Source organism: Tyto alba, unplaced genomic scaffold (assembly GCF_018691265.1).
Source record: "Tyto alba isolate M040663 unplaced genomic scaffold, T.alba_DEE_v4.0 Super-Scaffold_3, whole genome shotgun sequence".
Lineage (NCBI taxonomy): Eukaryota > Metazoa > Chordata > Aves > Strigiformes > Tytonidae > Tyto > Tyto alba.
In genome coordinates, this window is record NW_024881304.1 from 12,155,348 (window position 1) to 12,173,093 (window position 17,746).

The window sequence follows — 17,746 nt, forward strand, 5'->3', positions numbered from 1 at the left end:
AATACCTCAGGCCTGTGTTAGTGCACAGACTACAAAGCACTGAGGCAGAGCTCGCACTAGCATGCTCGGAAGCACATCCATCAGCAGGAGGGGTCGATCAGGGTAATAAACACGCTTATATACAACCTATCGATCTGGTGGACTTCTGAAGAACAGAGCAGCCACTTACTGAAACACATTTACCCGTCTCTGAAACAAGGACCCGAGTACAAAAGCTGAGTGAAAACACAAGGAGAAGTGGCAGCTCTCCGGAGGGGAGAGAAGATGGAGCTACCTGGCTCCTCACCATTGCCTCTACCCCAGCCCGTGTGGTCATAAAGATGATAGCAGTCATTGTACCAGTGGGGAGACTGAGGCACGGACCGTTGTTAAGACTGGGTTGGTGAAACAGCCATCTGAAACGGTTCCAGCAGATGATTTCTTGCTGTCTCTACTTCCCATCCCCACCCCATCTCCAGTCCCAAAGCCAAGCGGCAGGAGCAAGCAGCAGCCTAGCTCTGCTCCCTGGCTCTTCCCTGGCACAGGTCACACCAAGAGCTTTTCCCCCGCAATTCCTCTTACCCCTGAGTTACTCTTTCTCACAAATAATGCTGGATGTTTCAGGGAAAGAAGTGTGTGTTAAAGAAGGAGCTCAATGAAAGACTTGTATGAGAATTTGCAAGGATAAAAAAATACATGAAAAAAAATTACCCAGCCTAAGCCGCAAGGAAGTAGGGCCAGTCAAATGGTTAGGAGTTGTTTTTTTTACTGGTAACGTTACAAATTTAATTGGATACATACGTCAATGTTCTTTATATCTGAAGTGCATATAGCCTTGGATTTTTACTGTTACATGCTTGCATAGATGGGACATGGTATTTTATAGTACACATGGTTTTCCACACTACGGTTTTCATAACTTTAAAAGCCAGAACAATTTCCTTCACCAGCCTTTTAAAGAGATTGACACTTGAGAAATGCTCAGAGGCGACTCTGTATGGTTTTCTATATTCGTTTCGTATTCCATTTGTTCAGCTTCCTATAGCCCATTAATCGCCTCTTTTAAAGCCTATTTCAGCTCTGTGTGTACTCAGACATGACTCTCTTGTACGAAACACAGCACTCATCCCACCAGAGGCTTCTTCTGAGGATACAGAGGAAAAGGGAGGACCACCACACATCTGGACTAAAATCACACAGCACGGAGGGTGTGCTGTTACTGGACATGCCCATAGAAAGCCTCCCCAGCTGCCTACATTTAGATGAGGACCTCTCTCTGAACAGCCCCAGGCAAACTGCAACTAAAAATCCCTGAGATGCTCACCTGAAACCCCAACAAAAGCTTGCATGAACCCTTGGCAAAGACAAACCATCGTATTTTGTGTGGCTGCCTCTGCGCTGAGGCTCCCCGTGCTAAAGCACCCACCGCTGCCAGGACGGATGGAAGGGAATTACCTGCCTGTTGGTGAGAGGAACCCTCTCACGCCATCCCCACGGGTAGCATCTGTGGCAGGGTATATCTTTTAAGTGGACAGAAGTCGGGGCGAGCGGGCTCTTACCTCGTCACACGCTGCGCAGCGGGGCTTGAGGCACTCAGCGTGGTGCCTGCCGCAGTAGATCTTCCCATCTTGGTAGAAGTAGATCAGGTCGACCAGCAGCTCATTGCAGACGCTGCAGATGAAGCAGGGAGGGTGCCAGCAAACGCCGTGCCCTGCTCGTGAGGCGAACACAGCCATGTCCCCTCCGTTGATCTGGCCACCACACTGTCAAAAAAGCTGGTGTTTAATGGGGGGTGGGTGACCCCGCTGCCACCCATCGCCAACCAAGTGCTTTCATGACTGTGGTAGAAGAAGGTGCTAATTCACAGTTCCTTTCTGGTACCTCTTAATCTCTTTTCATCCCCATTTTGTGGCTATGATATCAACAGCTTCTCCCCTGCACAAGCCCAGGAGCTAAAGTGACTGTTCCACATCAAATATTGTGGGGTGCTCTTGGCAGGTGCCCTGATGGATCCCAGGGCTCATAGGTCACAGGGTCCTGGGGCGGATGCTGCTCCCGTGAGCATCACTTAACTCTGGTGATTCAAAAGCTGCCCTGCTTGCACCAGTTTGTCCACTGCTACTCACCTGCTCGCAGATGGCTCCCGTCATGGTTACAGGGAATGGCCGGACATTGCCTCTCCCTAAATTTTCTCTCTTCCTTTGGTTGCTGAAGAGTTTGAGCTCCCTCTTCTCCTCCTCATCCAATGAATTGCAATAGCGGACCTAAAAAACACAAGCGATGCTCAGTGTTACGGGTGTCCCTGGCTCTCTGGCCAGTGAGCCACGGTCACACGGCTCTGCAAACCTCTGCACGGGGGTTACACAAACAAACTCTGTCCTGGGTTTAGGGGAGTCTGGAGAAACACTGCTGTCTGGGCTTCAGTCATCCTGGTATTCAGCCAAAATTTCAAGAGGTAGAGATGAGAAGAAAGGGCAGGAGGAAGGTTGCTCTTCAGGTGCTAGGTTTGTAGGAAAGTCTTAGCAGTCGGGTCCTCTGAACCCCACCCAGACCCAGCAATCAGACTGGTGATTTTCCTACTTTCTCCTTCTGGTGGAGGTCTTAGAGCAGCTTCCAAATGTTTTATTGGCATTTCAAGAGTACAGACCATTTTCCCTGGGTAAATTATGGGGTTCTTGCTATTTGGGAACTCCAACTATTCTTCCAGCATAGGGTCAAGTTTGCACATATGCAAAACCTCTGTGTTGGAAGGTAATAAGGAAATAAGTAAAAGGATACAAACAATGAACAATGTAATTTCCCTGAAGCTTATAAAACTCTGAGGTTTTCCTGGCTATTTTCATCCTGCAGGCTTAGCTCTTGGCTGATTGCATCTCAATGGAGAATATGACTGAAGAGCCAAGGTGGCCACGTGTATCACTAGTGCCCAATCCAGCCTCCATTAATTTGGAGAGCAGGCTCATGGAGCCAAGTGGGATTATTCACATGAGCAACCAACACACCTGGAATTTTCGAAGGAACAAAACTGTGCGTGAGGGGAAAGTGGATGCAAAATCTACCAGTTTGCAGAAAATACATGTAGGCTCGTGCCTCCAGCTTGCAGCAGCATGGGCTGCAAAAGCAGCATTCATGTGCATTTATTCCTATGTTCTTCGGCTGTTGGAGGCTCTGGATTTTCAGCAGCTGCCAGGGAAGACAGGCGGGCAGGTTGGGGCCCGAGGGTGTACGGGAAGAAGCCCCTGCCTGATGCCTGGAGCTCCCCCAGTGCTGGCAGTGCCGTGCTGTGCCCGTGGCACCCAGCCACACGCAGGCAAACTCGTTAAAATCTGACCTAGATCAAACAAGTTACCTGCATGTATTTTCCAGAGCGGCTTCTTCAGAAAGCGGCATGAAAATAATTTTTTTTTGTTTACACAGGGAAATTTTGTGGGCTACCAGAAGCCAATGTTCTCACTGGTGAGAACAGGATGTCAAAGACCAGACCCTTTTTGCTGCCTCACACCTTTCTTGCAAGATGTAAGAAGGTTTATTCTCTCTGACTGGTCTTGACTCAACTTCTGGCTCACCAGGCTGCCCCAGCTCCTGGCTCGCAGGGCTCAGCCTGAGTGAAACCCCTCCTCAGCACACGCACTCCCACTCCCAAGGGGAGTCGGAAGCAGCACTTGGGAAAAGGCTTTTGGAACTTCACATCTGGCTCTAGCTGAGCTCAACATTTCAAGCCACTTTTAACATGGCTTTGGCCTCTAAGGGCTGAGCAAATGCTTTTATTTCTGAGAACTGCGGAAAGATGATTTAAAATATTTTAACTTTAGAAACCAACAGCTCCCTCCCCACCTCCAAAACAATCCGAGCAGGAAGCAAATATGGCACTTAAATAGCAGCATGAACAAACTCCAAGTAAATCCCCCTGTAAAGCAGAAAGGGCTGAGAAAGGACCAGCTATGCTTCCAACAAGAGGAACCCCAGGAGGTGCATCCCCTCCCCACCTGCAGCCCTGATAGATGTCTGAGGACGTTTTTTGGTTACTAACCTCATTGTCATGCGGCGGCAGCTGGTGCAAAAGCTGCTTTATGCGAGATTTTTCTCCTGGGCTGTTGACGTAGGGGACCTTGTCCTCGGGCAGGCAGCTGTAGTACTGATGCACCTACGGAGCAAGAGAGGGGACTGCAGTGGGGCTCCCCAGCCGAGCCCGTGCCCCCGTGCCCGGCCAGCAGCCACCCCCCGAGCCAGTGGGCGCCGGGTCTTCCCGATGATTTCAAGCAGGGAACAGCAGCCACGCGCTGCTTTGGGTTTATTGCCTTTTCTCCATTAAGAAAGAGGGGTGCAGCCCCGGCGAGGCGGCGGAGCTCGTTACCGTTTGCTCGGTCAGCCTCCATAGCGTTAGCATGTTTCGCCGGCTGCGGGGATGTGTCGGCACCTGCCTCGGCAGAGGAGGTTAAAAAGGCTGCGCCCCAGCAGCCTCCGTGTTGCCGGCTATCTCAGCCTCCACCTCCATCAAAACCCTCCGGGCTTTTTTCTGCAGCAATTTGTGGAAATAAACAGCAGATAAAATCTGTTGGAAGGCTTGGTTTTTCTCTTTCGTCTCAGAGCGTATAATTAAAATCAGCTATTAAAAAGCTAGCGTGGTGGGGCACGGCCTGCCCCGGCGCTGGAGGAGCCCGGTGGCAGCCTGGAGAGGAAGCACACCCTGAACCCCAGCGTCTCTCCTCCGACTGCCACACCTGGGACGTGTACACAAGGGCCGGGCCAGGCATCAACATGGGACTCGCTGGCCAAGGATCAGCTCCGAAATGGCCACGGTGATGTTGAATGGCTTGGGAAGAACCAGGAGAAGGTACAGGTAAGGGAAAGCTCGGCTGGGAGCGGGAGTCTCTGCAGACCTGGATGCCTCGGATGCTTGGGCAGGAGCAGGGGGCTGGATGGCTTCCTTAAATCTGCGCTTGGCTAGAGACATGCAAACTGTTTTCCCGGTATGTGCAGCTTTCTGCCTTTGCCGCGGTGGGATTAACCCCCTGGGACGCTCCCTCGGGTCTCAGACACTGCAGCAATTCATTTCCGAGCGACTGCACTGCCTGCAGCTTTCACAGGGCTTTTCCCAAACGATGCTTGCTTTGCAGCGGCTCCTGATCAGCTTTTTCCCTTGCTGTACGTTTTGGGCTTTGGCCTAGAAAGCACCACCTGGACTGGAATTCCCCAGAGAAGCCCTCTCTGCCCACACAACCCCACAGCATCTGCGGGATGGCAAGCTACTGTGGGTCACTGGGAGGGATGGGGACACAGAGGCAGGTCACACACGGCTGGCTGGCTGGGGAGCTTGTCCACGGGCTCGCAGGCTGCTGGGGGTGGCTCATACGGGGAATTACCTTCAACAGGAAGAAATCACTTATTATTCCAGAAAAAAATATCTAAACCTGGCATTATTCAGGAATAATTACTCTGCATTCAGCTCACTCCCTGGTCTCATTCAGAGCTACCTGCAAGCAGAGCTGCTCCAGTGCTTGCAATCACTTTTCTCAGTTTACGGTTCCTCCCCAAACCAACCCTAACATCCACCTTTCCTCATCATCAGGCTTCAAGGAAAGGGAGATTTTTTAGCAGTTTTCTCCCCGTAACTCTGCAGTGCTGATGACAAGGAAACTGCTTGGGTCATGAAGCCAAAGAACATGCTGAACATATGCCACTGAGAAACCCCAAATTTGTTTTACTAAGGCACAGCAGAAACAGACCCACCAGCTATGGAAACTGTCAAAGAAAGGCTACTAAGTATTTTGTTACGTTAAAAAGAAAACAAACTACGTACACTAGAATACTTACTTTGCATTTATAGAGCATCCTTCATCCAGAGACATCAAAGAACATAAAAACACTTAAATTCTTATGACATGCTACATGAGGTAGCAAATATACGCACTGGAGAGGAGTATTTGCAGCATAATGACATTAAATGAGCTCCCTGAGTTCATGCAGTCCATAGCAGAGCTTGCAGATGAAAATCTCCCGGCGATGCCCCGGTTGCCGTACCTCTCTCTGGGCTGGCAGGCTACCGTGCTGCCGTGCGGTGACTTCCCGGCCGGTACCGGCGCCTGCTGACTTCTCTCAGCCAAATTCCCCATGTGCGGACAGGCTGCTTACTTTCCTCTGCACTCAGGTTGGTTAGTTTGTGCTTTTTTTTTTTTCTTGCAATCAAGTTTTTGTTTGCCCACTGAGTCCTTGAAGTTGGTGGAAACCAGAAATGAATTTTTTTTTTTTTTTTTTTTTTGAAGAGCCGCCAAATTCCATCAGGCAGCTCTGGTCCCTAAAGCAATGAGCTGTAAGACGCTCACCCTGGGCAAAAAGCAGGGATGTGAGTTCTTCCTTTGGCAGCCTGGACACTGCCTTCCCAGAGCCCGTCACGGTGGGACGTACGTGCCCAGCTCCGCTACTGCTTCCGCTGGGAAGTTTTCCATTTAGTCTCAGCAGGTCTGCGGGAACTGGCTCCCATCACACCAGCAACATAGCTCGGCAGGGATGGGCAATTTGGTTTGAAAAGCAAAACAAAATAAATACAACAGGCTCTAACCTGTGTTCTCCTGCCTGAAATAACCCTAAAGGGTTTGCTTTGGATCTGGATCAGCCAAGGGGACCTTCTGCAGGGGTGCTCATGGAGGGGATGGAGCCGAAGCAGCTGCCCAGCGCCTTGCGGGACATCGTGTGGGGAGAAAACCCTTTCCTTAGGCCTGCTGGTGGCTTCCTCCGCCGTTGCCTGTGCACCCACCATCCCCCCTGGGGACAAACCTGAATCAGGGGGCCACAGTGATCCTTTCATCTGGGGCATCACTCCTATCCCGAGAGGTCCAGACAGAGGGCAGACAAAGAGCAGAAGGACACCCCTTGCCTGAGCTGATGTTAACCCAGAGTTGTGCAAATACGCTCCCTCATCCATCACCCATTCCCCACGGCATGCGCGCAGCTCCCTGGATGGGAGAGCCAAGCCCGGGAGGGACGGGGTCACAGGCTACCAGCGTCCCCTGCCTCTGTGCTCAGCTGGCTACCGATGGCATTTCCGACTCCACGAGTGAGCTGCTGGAAGTTGGGCTGGCACAGCCAGCCGTGATGATCAAGAATAAGGAAGAATAAAAAAGGAAAGGGTGGGGGAATTCTCAGATCAGTCCGGATTTTCAGGGAAAAGGCCTGCAGAAAATGTTAACTTGCTGGAAAACTAAAACTGCTCAGTCTGCACTTTGCTTTTGTACAAAAGGTCACTGTTTTCCGTTAAAATAACTCCTCCTCTGTCCAGCTCTGTTTCGGAGCACGCACAAGCCTTTGTAGCTAGGGAGCCTTGCACGGCCGTTGTGGCCAACGGGCCTGATCCAGACCCCCCAGGCACCGTCCGACTGCTCCTCACTGACCTTACAGGCTCTGCAACATGAGCTGCACCCAGATAAGGAAAACAGTGTGGGGCAATGACCCAGCATGGATAACATTTCCCTTTTAAATTGTGCAGTGTCTTTAACTGTTTTATTATTAAATACTCCTGCCGTACAACACAGCAGCTCCACATAATGCTATTTCCCCTCGCAACAGATCTGCTCTGGCCATCATTATCCTAACAAGCATCATTAACACACAAGAGCCATGTGTGGGGCTGGGCTAAGTTTCAACCTCAGTTTCCCCACTTGCCCCTCTTCACTGTGACCTCTGCTCACATCTGGATGGGAGAAAGCCCGGTGGAATCTGGAAAACATCAGGCTGGGTTAAAGTAAGGCTTCAGAAAATGTCACGAGGCCCCAATGCCACGGGGACGGGCTGGCCAGCACGCTGGGTGCTGGGCAAGCCCTGTCCTGCCCCGGGGAGATCTCCCAGGCGCTTAGACAGGCTGTGTGCCTGGAGAAACTGGTGCAGCAGATATCCATCTTCCCAGGGTGTGATTCTCACCTTCAAAAGGAAAATGTCCAAACAGCAAGGTTTGCTAACAAAAACCGATACGCATTTTGGAAATTAACAGCTCCTTGGAGCTAAAAGGGGAGGGTATAGAGGGGGAAGATAGAAATTAAAAAAGAAAGAAACCAGGAGAAAAGAAAGAATGTAATGTAAAACAAGGGTATGAAAAAGCCTTTAAAGTGAAGCCAACTTTATTCAAAGGCACTGAGGAAAGTAATTACATTAGTTTACAAATGCCTTTGTGTTCTACAGTCTTCCTAGGTTTGGGGTGTGTTTCCAGTTTAACTTTGACAGTTTACAAACCTACCCCAGCCCTACTAAATAAAGGCAGGACTGCAGCTTCCACTGGCGGTCCCAGGGGTAACCAAAGACAAAACCCACACGAGTACCTTTGTGGGCAAAGTCTTACACCTTCTCCTAGAAGGAGAAGTTTGCAAACAACCTGTGAATTTAAGCCATTGATGAAGGATCTCTTTGATCAATGAATTAAAGGAGGCAGAGGGGAAATATCATGTTTCTTATGCCACGAATTGCTGTTGGGAAGTAGCATTCGGTTGTACTCACCCTGAGTACAACACCCCTACTGAAAGGACCCACCAAACCGGGCTGTTTGGGATGACTGTACCACTGGGATGGACTACAAAGGAGCACGCAGTGTCCTGGCGTGGCCCAGCTGATGGGTGCCGACTTGCTCAGCCGTAACAGCCCCAGCACAGCCAGCTGGGCAATCCCGCCTGGCTTTCATGAAACCAAACAAACTGCAAAACCAGCTGCGAGGCTTTCGCAAAGAGCTTTGTGAAGGCAGTACGTGCTGGCCTGTGCGCACCGAGTGGCTGAACACGGATGTCCCCCAAAAGGTCCCGGGACCTTGGTGGGTCAGCCACCACTCAGGCACAGCAGAATAAATCATCACATGCAGTGGAGTCTGCTCAAAATCCAGGCACGCCAACGTGCCCTGACACCCCTGCCCCTGCGCCCAGGACAACATTGTTTCCCCTGGGACCATGCCAGGGATCCCACAGCCTTGGCAGCCCCCCCCACACCACCCGAGGGGGGTACCTACACTGGTGTGGGGAGCTGCCGGCGCAACGATGTGCGGAGCAATGTCTGTGGGTGCACATGTGCGTGTACTCACTCGTGGCCCCGGCCCCTGGCTCACTGCGCATGAGCTTCCATGAGCTTTGGCTGCAGCGGGAGGAAGGCGGCCAGTGGCTCCGACAAGCCTGTGCTGGCCCAGGCGAGTAGGGCTGCTCCTGCAGCTCGCCCGCTTCTCCCCAGTGCTGGCTTTTAACTGCACGTCAGCCATTAAACGATCTTTTACATCCAGCACTTAAAATTGATGGAGAAATTAATCTGGTGTCTTCAGTATTTCTCTTGTCCCTGCTGGCCTCCCTTGGAAAAACAAAGGGGAAAAAAGCCCCAAAACAAAGCCACACGCAAATAACCCTCTGAACGTGCCTGCAAAACATTGCAGGTGCTTGTACACGTAGGCTCACACACGAGCTCCACAGATGATAGCACGTGTGAAACTGGGAAAGGGGTTCAGTGTGCTTTGACCAAAGTCTGGCACATCCTCCTTTTCCATGGTCATTAGGATACAAAGCACTTATTTATTTCTTGAAGGAAAATAATCCTTGCAGCAAGGCCAGATGCTCCGAAACAGAGTGGGAATTGCTGGCCGGATCCGCCGAGCGTGGGGATGCAGCCAGGCACGCAGCCCAGGAGGGAGCTGGGGTCCCCTGCCATGACCCAGCAATCCTGGTTGGGAGAATAGTTATCACCCCCGCATCCATCAATGTGCCCATGTGCCAGCTCATGGCGGTGCAAGGCAGATGCAAGTCCTGGTGCCAGGCAGTCCGGTGCCCCATAACACCGGGTTTGCTCTTGGAAACCCGCTCCCGAGTCACAGGGACAAAGGCAGGGAACAAAGGAAAAATCATTTTCCTAAAGTGCTATTTGTTCTGGCACACTCTGCGGCTCTCCACGCGCTCCTCTCCCACAGCTAACAGCAGCCGAGTCGTTTGAGCGTTGCTGCTCACCAGTTGAGAATGACATCCATTCCTGCCAAGCCTTTGGAGCACTTCTTGGTCTGTAAGAGATCCCGCGGAAACATTGCTTCCTGCTGGCATCAAAAAAGAACATTTGAATGAAGGCCGTACATCTTCAAGTTTTAGACTTGTGAAAGTGCATGCCATGATTTTTCTTTTTTTTTTTGAGCAGAAATCTAATTTGGATTAAAAGGAGCCAGAAACAGTGCTTTCAAAAGCATCCGAGAATGGTCTTTGAACCGCTTTCGCACCATTCAGAGGCACCTGGAACACCAGCAATTATAATGATCATCTGCTGCACTGATCACAGCTGATAATTCCTCTGGGTATGCCACTTAAAAAGACCTTGTATTTATAAGTCACAGAGTAGCATACTAGAATAGTGCCACAACAAGGAAAAGCTGTAATTGTACGCTGGAATAAAGCTCCAGGACAAGTTTTTATTGTGTAGTCCAGGGTTTTTCTGTTCTTTTCCACTCCGTGCTCTTCCCCTGCCTCTTACCTCTGCTGATCACCACACAGCTACTTCAAATTTAAAAACCATGCAAACCATGTCAGGTGAGTGGTATTGTTTCCACAGCCTACCAAAAGAAGCTGATTCCCTCCCTGATAATAAGTTTGTTCAGGGATTAAATAATTTTAACAGCTCCCCTCACCTCACCGTGACCAGGCAAACACCTCAGGATACAGAAATGGAGAAAAAGCCCACATGCATGGGTTTTCCATATTGTTTTGTTGTTTTGTTTTGGTTTTTTTTTTTTTTTTTTTTTTTTTTTTTTTTGCAGCATGGGATGCACTCGCACCTCCTCCATCCGCAATGCTCCTGGGCAGAGGGAACAGCTCCAGGATCTCCTTACCCGCCCCAGCTGCCCCCAAGTCACGCAGCACTGCTATCGCACACGGAAAAAGCATTTCATGTGCAGGATCGCTGCTCCATCCAGCTGGGAAGCATTCGGCACAGTCTGATGCCTGGAGGCTGGGTTTAGACAGCTCCAGCCTTGAAATAAGAGCCGCTAACTGCCAGGCTATTTAGATATAGAAAGAGTTCACTGGGGAGGTGATGGACTTACCGCTACCTCAAAGTGAAATTGGAGAGCTTTTAAAAATGTGCTGAAATGCAGCTTTTGAGTAAAATACTATGGCGCACACGTGTGCAAGGGGGGCAGAGTGAGAGGCGGCTGCGGCTTCTGGCACCGACGTACAAAAGTTACAGCTCCTCTTCAGCATCCTCAGCTTCCCATCCACCCTGCTCTGCTCTCAGGAACAGGATCTACCAAGGAAGGTCGAGCTCTCCATGGGCCTTTTGTCCTTCCTTTACCTGGCCATAAATTAGCTTATCTGCTCCTCATTACTATGCAGGCTTGGGGCACAGGGTTGCTTTGGTCTGTCTTGTTCCTTCCTTGCTGCATGGCAAGACTTTAGTCTCTAGAGGAGTGAAACAGTTTACTGAACTTATAGGGCTCAAGATAGTATGAGAAGGTAAAATGCACTTGACCATGACACATAGGCACAAGTGAGGCAAGCGTCCCCCTAGAGATGACTGGCCCAGATAATGTACTTTCAGCCACATCAAGGTGGTGAAAGTGGGTATCTTTAGGTAAGGTGCAAATGCATGTTCACTGTAGGTTCATCTCTGCTCTCCTTTCCTCACTTCATGACCCAAACAACAACTGATGAAGCCTGGAGGTTTTATAATGCAAGCCTTTGCTATAGGTCTTGCAAAAGATCAAGAACAGAAATCAACACGTATGTTAGTCCCTGAATAAATTCCCCATGACAGCTACACGTTTCACACCACACTGCAAAGCTCTTGAGGTCCAAGCTCTAATGGCTCGCTTAGAGGAAAATGGTGCCCTGAACCTTCATGCTACTAATTTTAGTTCAGATGAGATTTTTATAACTTTTTAATGGACTCAATCAGAGCAACTGTGCTGACAGCAAGAGGGAATTAAGTTCTTTTAGCTCATGCAAGGATCTTGAATGTTGGCATGCCGGAGCCATACAGAAAGCCGCACCGCAGCTGAAGTAGAGCCCCATCTTTTGTTTAATTGAAAGTCTGTGCCCGTAACCAGTTGCTCCTATTATTGAGACACAATAAAGACAGAAATCCTCAAAAATCCCTTGTATTCAGAAATTCAAGCTGGCATGTTATAACTCCTTTGGATTTCTCCAAACCACAGGCTCAAGGAATTCAAGGCTGCGCATTCACATGTATTTACACATGCCTTGCCTAAAAATGTGAAAAACACATCATAAAAGTACTTATTTTTAAACATCTACCCTCAAACTTATGTCAGTGCAAGAAGGATCAGCTGTCGGACTGCCAGCCCCAGCAGACAAACTGTCTCCCGAAATTGCCTTCCTCTGTCTTTTGCAGCCAGGCCTGGCCTGGGATTTTGCTTTGCTGAGGACACATTTCTATTGGTGTCTGCCCATTTCAAGACTTTCACACTTATTTCTTTATCAGCCCATTGAATGTCAGGCAGGAAAAAGAGTATTTCTCAAAGCCTACATCCCGAGCTTCCGCCTTGCCTCCTGTACAGCCACCTCTCCCATTCCCATCTGTGTCCATATCTTCCTGAAGAGAAGTCACTCTTCTGCCATCAGACAACTTCTTATTGAGGTCCAATCCAAGTGGGATTAGAGCCCATAGGAGCCTCTTGGCCATCCTGTGTAGCCAACTGCTATTACAAGAACCACATTTTCTAATCACGTTGTAATTTATGGAGCTCAGTCTTGGGTTTTTACCCGTCGCTCTCCCTATTGGCAGGTTGCCGCTGAGCCTTACACCTCTGATGGTTTGAAACCTCTTCCAATTTCCTGCCTGAATGCATTTGGACCCAGTTTATATCTATGTTCTTGTGCCAAAGTTGGAGCTTGAGTAACCGCTCTTCCTCCTCTAATGCATAGAGAGTGATCATAACCCTTTGATTTGCTAGGCTGAACAAATCAAGCTCTCCTAGGCTCCTCAATGAAAAAACCTTTCCAGTCTCCTTCCAGTTTATACCCCTCTTTCTTGAGCAGAGATGTTATAAATTTTAGCCAGTTTTCCAGATGAATCTTAACCATGCTTTATGCAGTGGTATTATAACATTTTTTTATATAACTATCTTCACCTCTGTGTTACAAACATATCTAGAAATATGTATTTCTGGCTGTTGCATAAAGTAATTTGTAGTCCTGTACACTGATAAGCCATAATATAAGGATAACTTTCAGCTCCACTCTTCAGTGTAATGCCTGGATCACTATCTGTGAACGTTGGACTAATGTTTTTTTTCTTTTCAGTAGTGGGCATTAAGTAACGAACATTATTTTCACATAGTTGGCATGTACCACAGACAAGCTGATGTCTGAACTAGTGTCCAGGAATCCAGTGAGACCCTGTAAGTTTGAGTTGACTCGCCTTTAGATTGCACTTAATAGTTTCAGATATGGATTGAAGGGACTCTCCAAATTCTGAAGTGACCTGTAGAAACTGCCCAAAATTGTTGTCATGTTTGTTGACCAACTTCCCCCCCTGAAATCATGTAAATTGCTGCATTGAATGAGATGGGAACACTGTCTCTCAAGAATAGCAAGGTAGGAAGGCTGTTGTTCAAGTATAATAAGAAAATTGCATTAGTCTTTCAGGGGACCATTTACCTCCCCAGCTAGTATGCTGCGTAGAGATTTTAATAAAGTAGAATATTGCAGAAAAAGTTGTTTCATTTCTTCTGTTTCATGTCAAAGAAATAGGACGGTGAAACAGCATAAGGCAGAGAAAAATTCACTGCCTGCAAATCTGTATTTTCAGCCCAGCCTGACGGCAGTGTTCTCAGCCAGAGCAGATCCCATCAGCTGCTCCACAGCAGACATCAGCCTTCCAGCGGCTCCACATCACGTGCGCACACCTGACTCATCAACCATGAAGTCTGTCTGCAGCCTTGCATGGCTCCAGCATGTTGCTGCAGAGGTTTCTCCTACCCCCAGAGGAGGCAAATAGCCCCGTCCTGCACCCCAGGGCACCTCCCAGCCCTGCAACACCCCACCCCAGGGCATGTGGTAACTCCCAGAGAAATTCAGGCTGCTGCTCTTCATCTGGGGACAACCCCCAGTCCAGCATCGTGGCTCTTTCACAGCCCAGAGAAGTCACACCTTGCTTTTGTCTCCTTAGTGGCACATCTGATGCGTGAAAGGTCCAAAAAGGGCTGGTGAATGAGCTATGCTGGAAGGATTTCAGTGCTTGTCTTTGCCTCTGCTTACGGCTGCTCTTCATCTCCATGGTGATTAAAGACAGGTCTGAAGTGGCAAATCTGCTAAAAGGACCAGCAAGGCAGACAGAGGAGCATAATTAGAAAGTGGATGTTCATATTGAGGACCACCTTGACCTCTGAAAGAAACAGATGCTGGAAGAACCTAAAAATACATTAACTTGGGTAATGCATGAGACATCAGGACCTACTGCTAGAGCTAACGGACTTTTATTTTCTACTGAGCATCCCAAACTCCCTGATGGCATGCTACTTCTTAAAAAGCATCTGAGGGATCAAAGAAGCATCCAGGTCTTCTGGAATATGTCACCACCATGCTGGAAGTGGGTTCCAATTGCTGTCCATGCCATGCGGTACTCATCAGAGACCATGTCTACCCGGTCGAGTGCCACCTGTCACGAAATATATGTATTTCCACCCAAAGCTACAGAGACATGGGCCAGCTTGGGCTCCAGAAGCCATCAACATGCCTGGACGGAAGACAGTGCTGAGAGCAGGTGGTACTAGTTTGGGTATGGTCTTCAGTGGGACTCCTGAAACCCAACTGGTTCACGTCCCTGCAGCATGAAGGACCAGCAGAGCTACATCAGGACCACCTGCATCTCTCCATTTACCATGTCTTGTACCTCCTGGGAGGCACAAAGGAAGCCTCTGACATAAGGAAGGTGACAGAAAACAAGGTTGCTGCCTGATTTACATGGTTGGATGGCACCAAATGAAACACACGGTGCTGTGGAGTTTCAAGTAAGCACTGAGCACGGCTTGTAAAGACAAGAAGAAAAAAAAGAAAGCGACACCAAACAACTGGATTTTCTCTAATCAGACAGATAATATTTACAGCCTAGGGATGGTGCCAAAATATTTCAGGAAATGCCTAAGCCCTTCTGAATAAAAGCTCAGGAAAACACAATATTTAAGGACAGCAACTACAACAGTAAGAATGAAAGCTTTCCACCCTCTCCCAGCCTCCTTACACAGTTTAAAATGATTGCCATAGCAATTATCAAGGCTAAGCTCATTTTGCAATCTCCTCTGCAAATTAAGTTCTGAGTTGAACACATAAAAGATCAGCATAAAAACCAAACGAATCATGTAAACTGCAAGGAGCAGAAATCAATGTGCGTTCCGCACAGACAGCATGCTGGGGTCTAATCCATCCCGCTCAATTCATGTACCAAGAGACTTGAACTTCATTTGAGCAATTCCTTCCAGTAAGGCACAAACTTCATGCTTGAAAAAGCCAAACTCAAAGACTTTGGCCCATTTCTCAGAGTCATCTACCAGCTTTGACTGTCTGCTCCAGACTTACTGCAGAGAAGAGTGGTCCAGGAGGGCAGAACACGAGCACCAAGTCCCCTGGGAGCACCAAGTGTCACCACTTTTTTTTCCCATGAAATAGTAGTAGTTACGTCTGTATCTGTTTGCTTGCACAACCACAACAAACCCCATCCTGGAAGTATTTTGTTTCTCCCCTCTCAATTACCAATTACATCTACAGACGCAGAAAACCACAAACCCTGCAAGGATGGCATCTCTATTTTGTTTCATTTGTGCATTCAGACCAGACCTGTCTCTGCAAGACTAAAGTGCACCCAGAAACAGCCACATGCAATGAGTGCTCACACCCCTAGGAGGAAAATCAGAGAAACTATTTCCAAAGAACATATTAAAACAATTTATTTCTGGTAAGTAGGTGGTGTTATCATTACCTGCTCAGGCTTTAGGCCCGGGGGGACCCACGCGTACTCTTCCAAGGCACAGCCCGAGTCGTCATCAGAAGTTGAATTCCTCTGGAAGTCAAACATGAGCTTTGTGACAGTCTTCTCCATCTCCAGGGGCATAACTGTTACAATGTGCTCTTCTTGGGAGCACTTACAGTGAAGGCAAATCTTCCTGCAAGGTGAGGAGAGAGGGGAAAAAAGAGGAGATGTCCCGGTGAGTTGCACTTCAAATAAGAAAGCAAAGCGATTCCTGCCAGTCGCTGGCCTGCAGATACTAAACTCAACCCTTTTTTATGCCCAGGCATTTTCTAACGCAGGATTTGTCTCTCTTACAAGGAGGAAATAAAAGTCCATATTTGCTGTAACAACACTTGGCTGTCAAGCTGAGTCAGGCTGCCCAATGTTTGGGGAGATGTAATTGCTTGTCCCTTTACTGTGCTGTGAGGAGTATTTCCAGGGGCCAGCACAGGCAAGGGCCATGCGCCCGCCTGGTGTCAATCGGCATGCCAGCTGGTAATTGCAGAGCAGTTACTGAATTTAGGGCAGTTGAGCACTTGGCTAATACAGAAAATGGTGGATTGACTGGGAAGCTGACAAGTCCCTTTAGCATGCTGATAGCATAAATTTGCTTATTAAAGTAGCATAAAAATTGATTATAGTCTGAACATATAAAGCTAAATTAAATTAAGGGAGGCTATAAAAACCACAGTCACACTACAGCAGCATCTTAAATGCCTGGCTCAATGGCATGCACCGCAGCTCAGCAGCTGACTGGCCTGTATGCTGCCCGAGAGCCGTACGGGGGGAAAACCACAAGAAAAACTGAAAGAACAGCCCACAGGTTGCAATTTAACAGCCATTAGCTTAATTAACTGCAAATATCAATTCTTAGCATTTATTTTAAGGGTCTGATCCTGCAGCTGGTGGTCTGTGGGATATTTTCTTCACAGGCTCAAATCTGAGCATTTTTCTGCAGGGCTGCTAAGACATCGCACCCGTTTGCCAGGGGTAACAGCAAAGGACTAACCTGGCTGAAAACATCCCCCATCCCCCTAAAAAGAGGTGAAGGGAATGCTGATAAATTGGTTTCTATTTCTGCAAACGCAATGCTCTTCCACAATATGGGCCAATGGTATCTATTTTAAAGTAACCATGCAGCATTATGAATTAATTTGCGCTAACGAAATGCCACTGACTTCTGAGGAATAAGATATGACTTCACTTGAGTAGCAGAAGGGAGACATTTGATAAATAATAAGGCACCACACAAAAAGCAAGGGGAAAGTTACTGTTGCCATTGCAAGTTTCTCTGCTGTAATGTAAAGAAAAGAAATTTAGAGGGCAGCGACAACTAAACACCGGGGGCTGTGATTTTCAAACACTTTTCCTGCTTTTTCACCAATGCGTACAAGCCAGCGAAGCATACCAGTGCTCAGATCCAGATTCGAGTCTAAATTTCCATTTGGCCATTACAGCACAAAAAATGCACTCTAGCAAAAGTCAAGAGGCTCCGTTAAGTCAAGCCAGGGAGATTTGCCAGATTTTCCCATTTCCTGCCTTTCATCAGATCTAAACCACACAGCAACCCCCACGCACCCCCAGCGTCTGGTTTGCATCCAGTCGGAGAGTCTCGGCATCGCCTCCGGCTGTTACCTTAAAAAATAATCAAGGCACCATTTCATGTGAAAACTTTAATTAATCAGCTACCGTGGAAGGGCTCTCTCCCTCAGCAAAGCTGCTGGTTTCTTTGCTGTTTCCATCTCATTTCACAATATGTTTAGAAGCAGCTCAATATGCAACAAGATGCTAAGAATAATTAATAGTT

At 48.4% G+C, this 17,746-nt stretch overlaps 1 protein-coding gene across 5 annotated transcripts in view; it reads right to left on the reverse strand.

The window, feature by feature from the left end:
• The window catches only part of PRICKLE2 (prickle planar cell polarity protein 2), a 108,655-nt gene that overhangs the window by 16,442 nt on the left and 74,467 nt on the right, over positions 1-17,746 (reverse strand). For 3 of the 5 annotated variants that reach the window (XM_042799508.1, XM_032985653.2, XM_032985652.2), the window contains 4 exons: positions 15,910-16,093; positions 4,010-4,123; positions 2,106-2,243; positions 1,539-1,742 (listed from right to left, as the gene is read on the reverse strand). In XM_042799508.1, the coding sequence (XP_042655442.1) occupies positions 1,539-1,742; positions 2,106-2,243; positions 4,010-4,123; positions 15,910-16,093 (640 nt within the window). Of the gene's footprint in view, positions 1-1,538; positions 1,743-2,105; positions 2,244-4,009; positions 4,124-4,333; positions 4,385-5,793; positions 10,124-15,909; positions 16,094-17,746 lie in introns of those variants that run through there. The other 2 variants (XM_032985655.2, XM_032985654.2) reach the window with 2 other exon arrangements.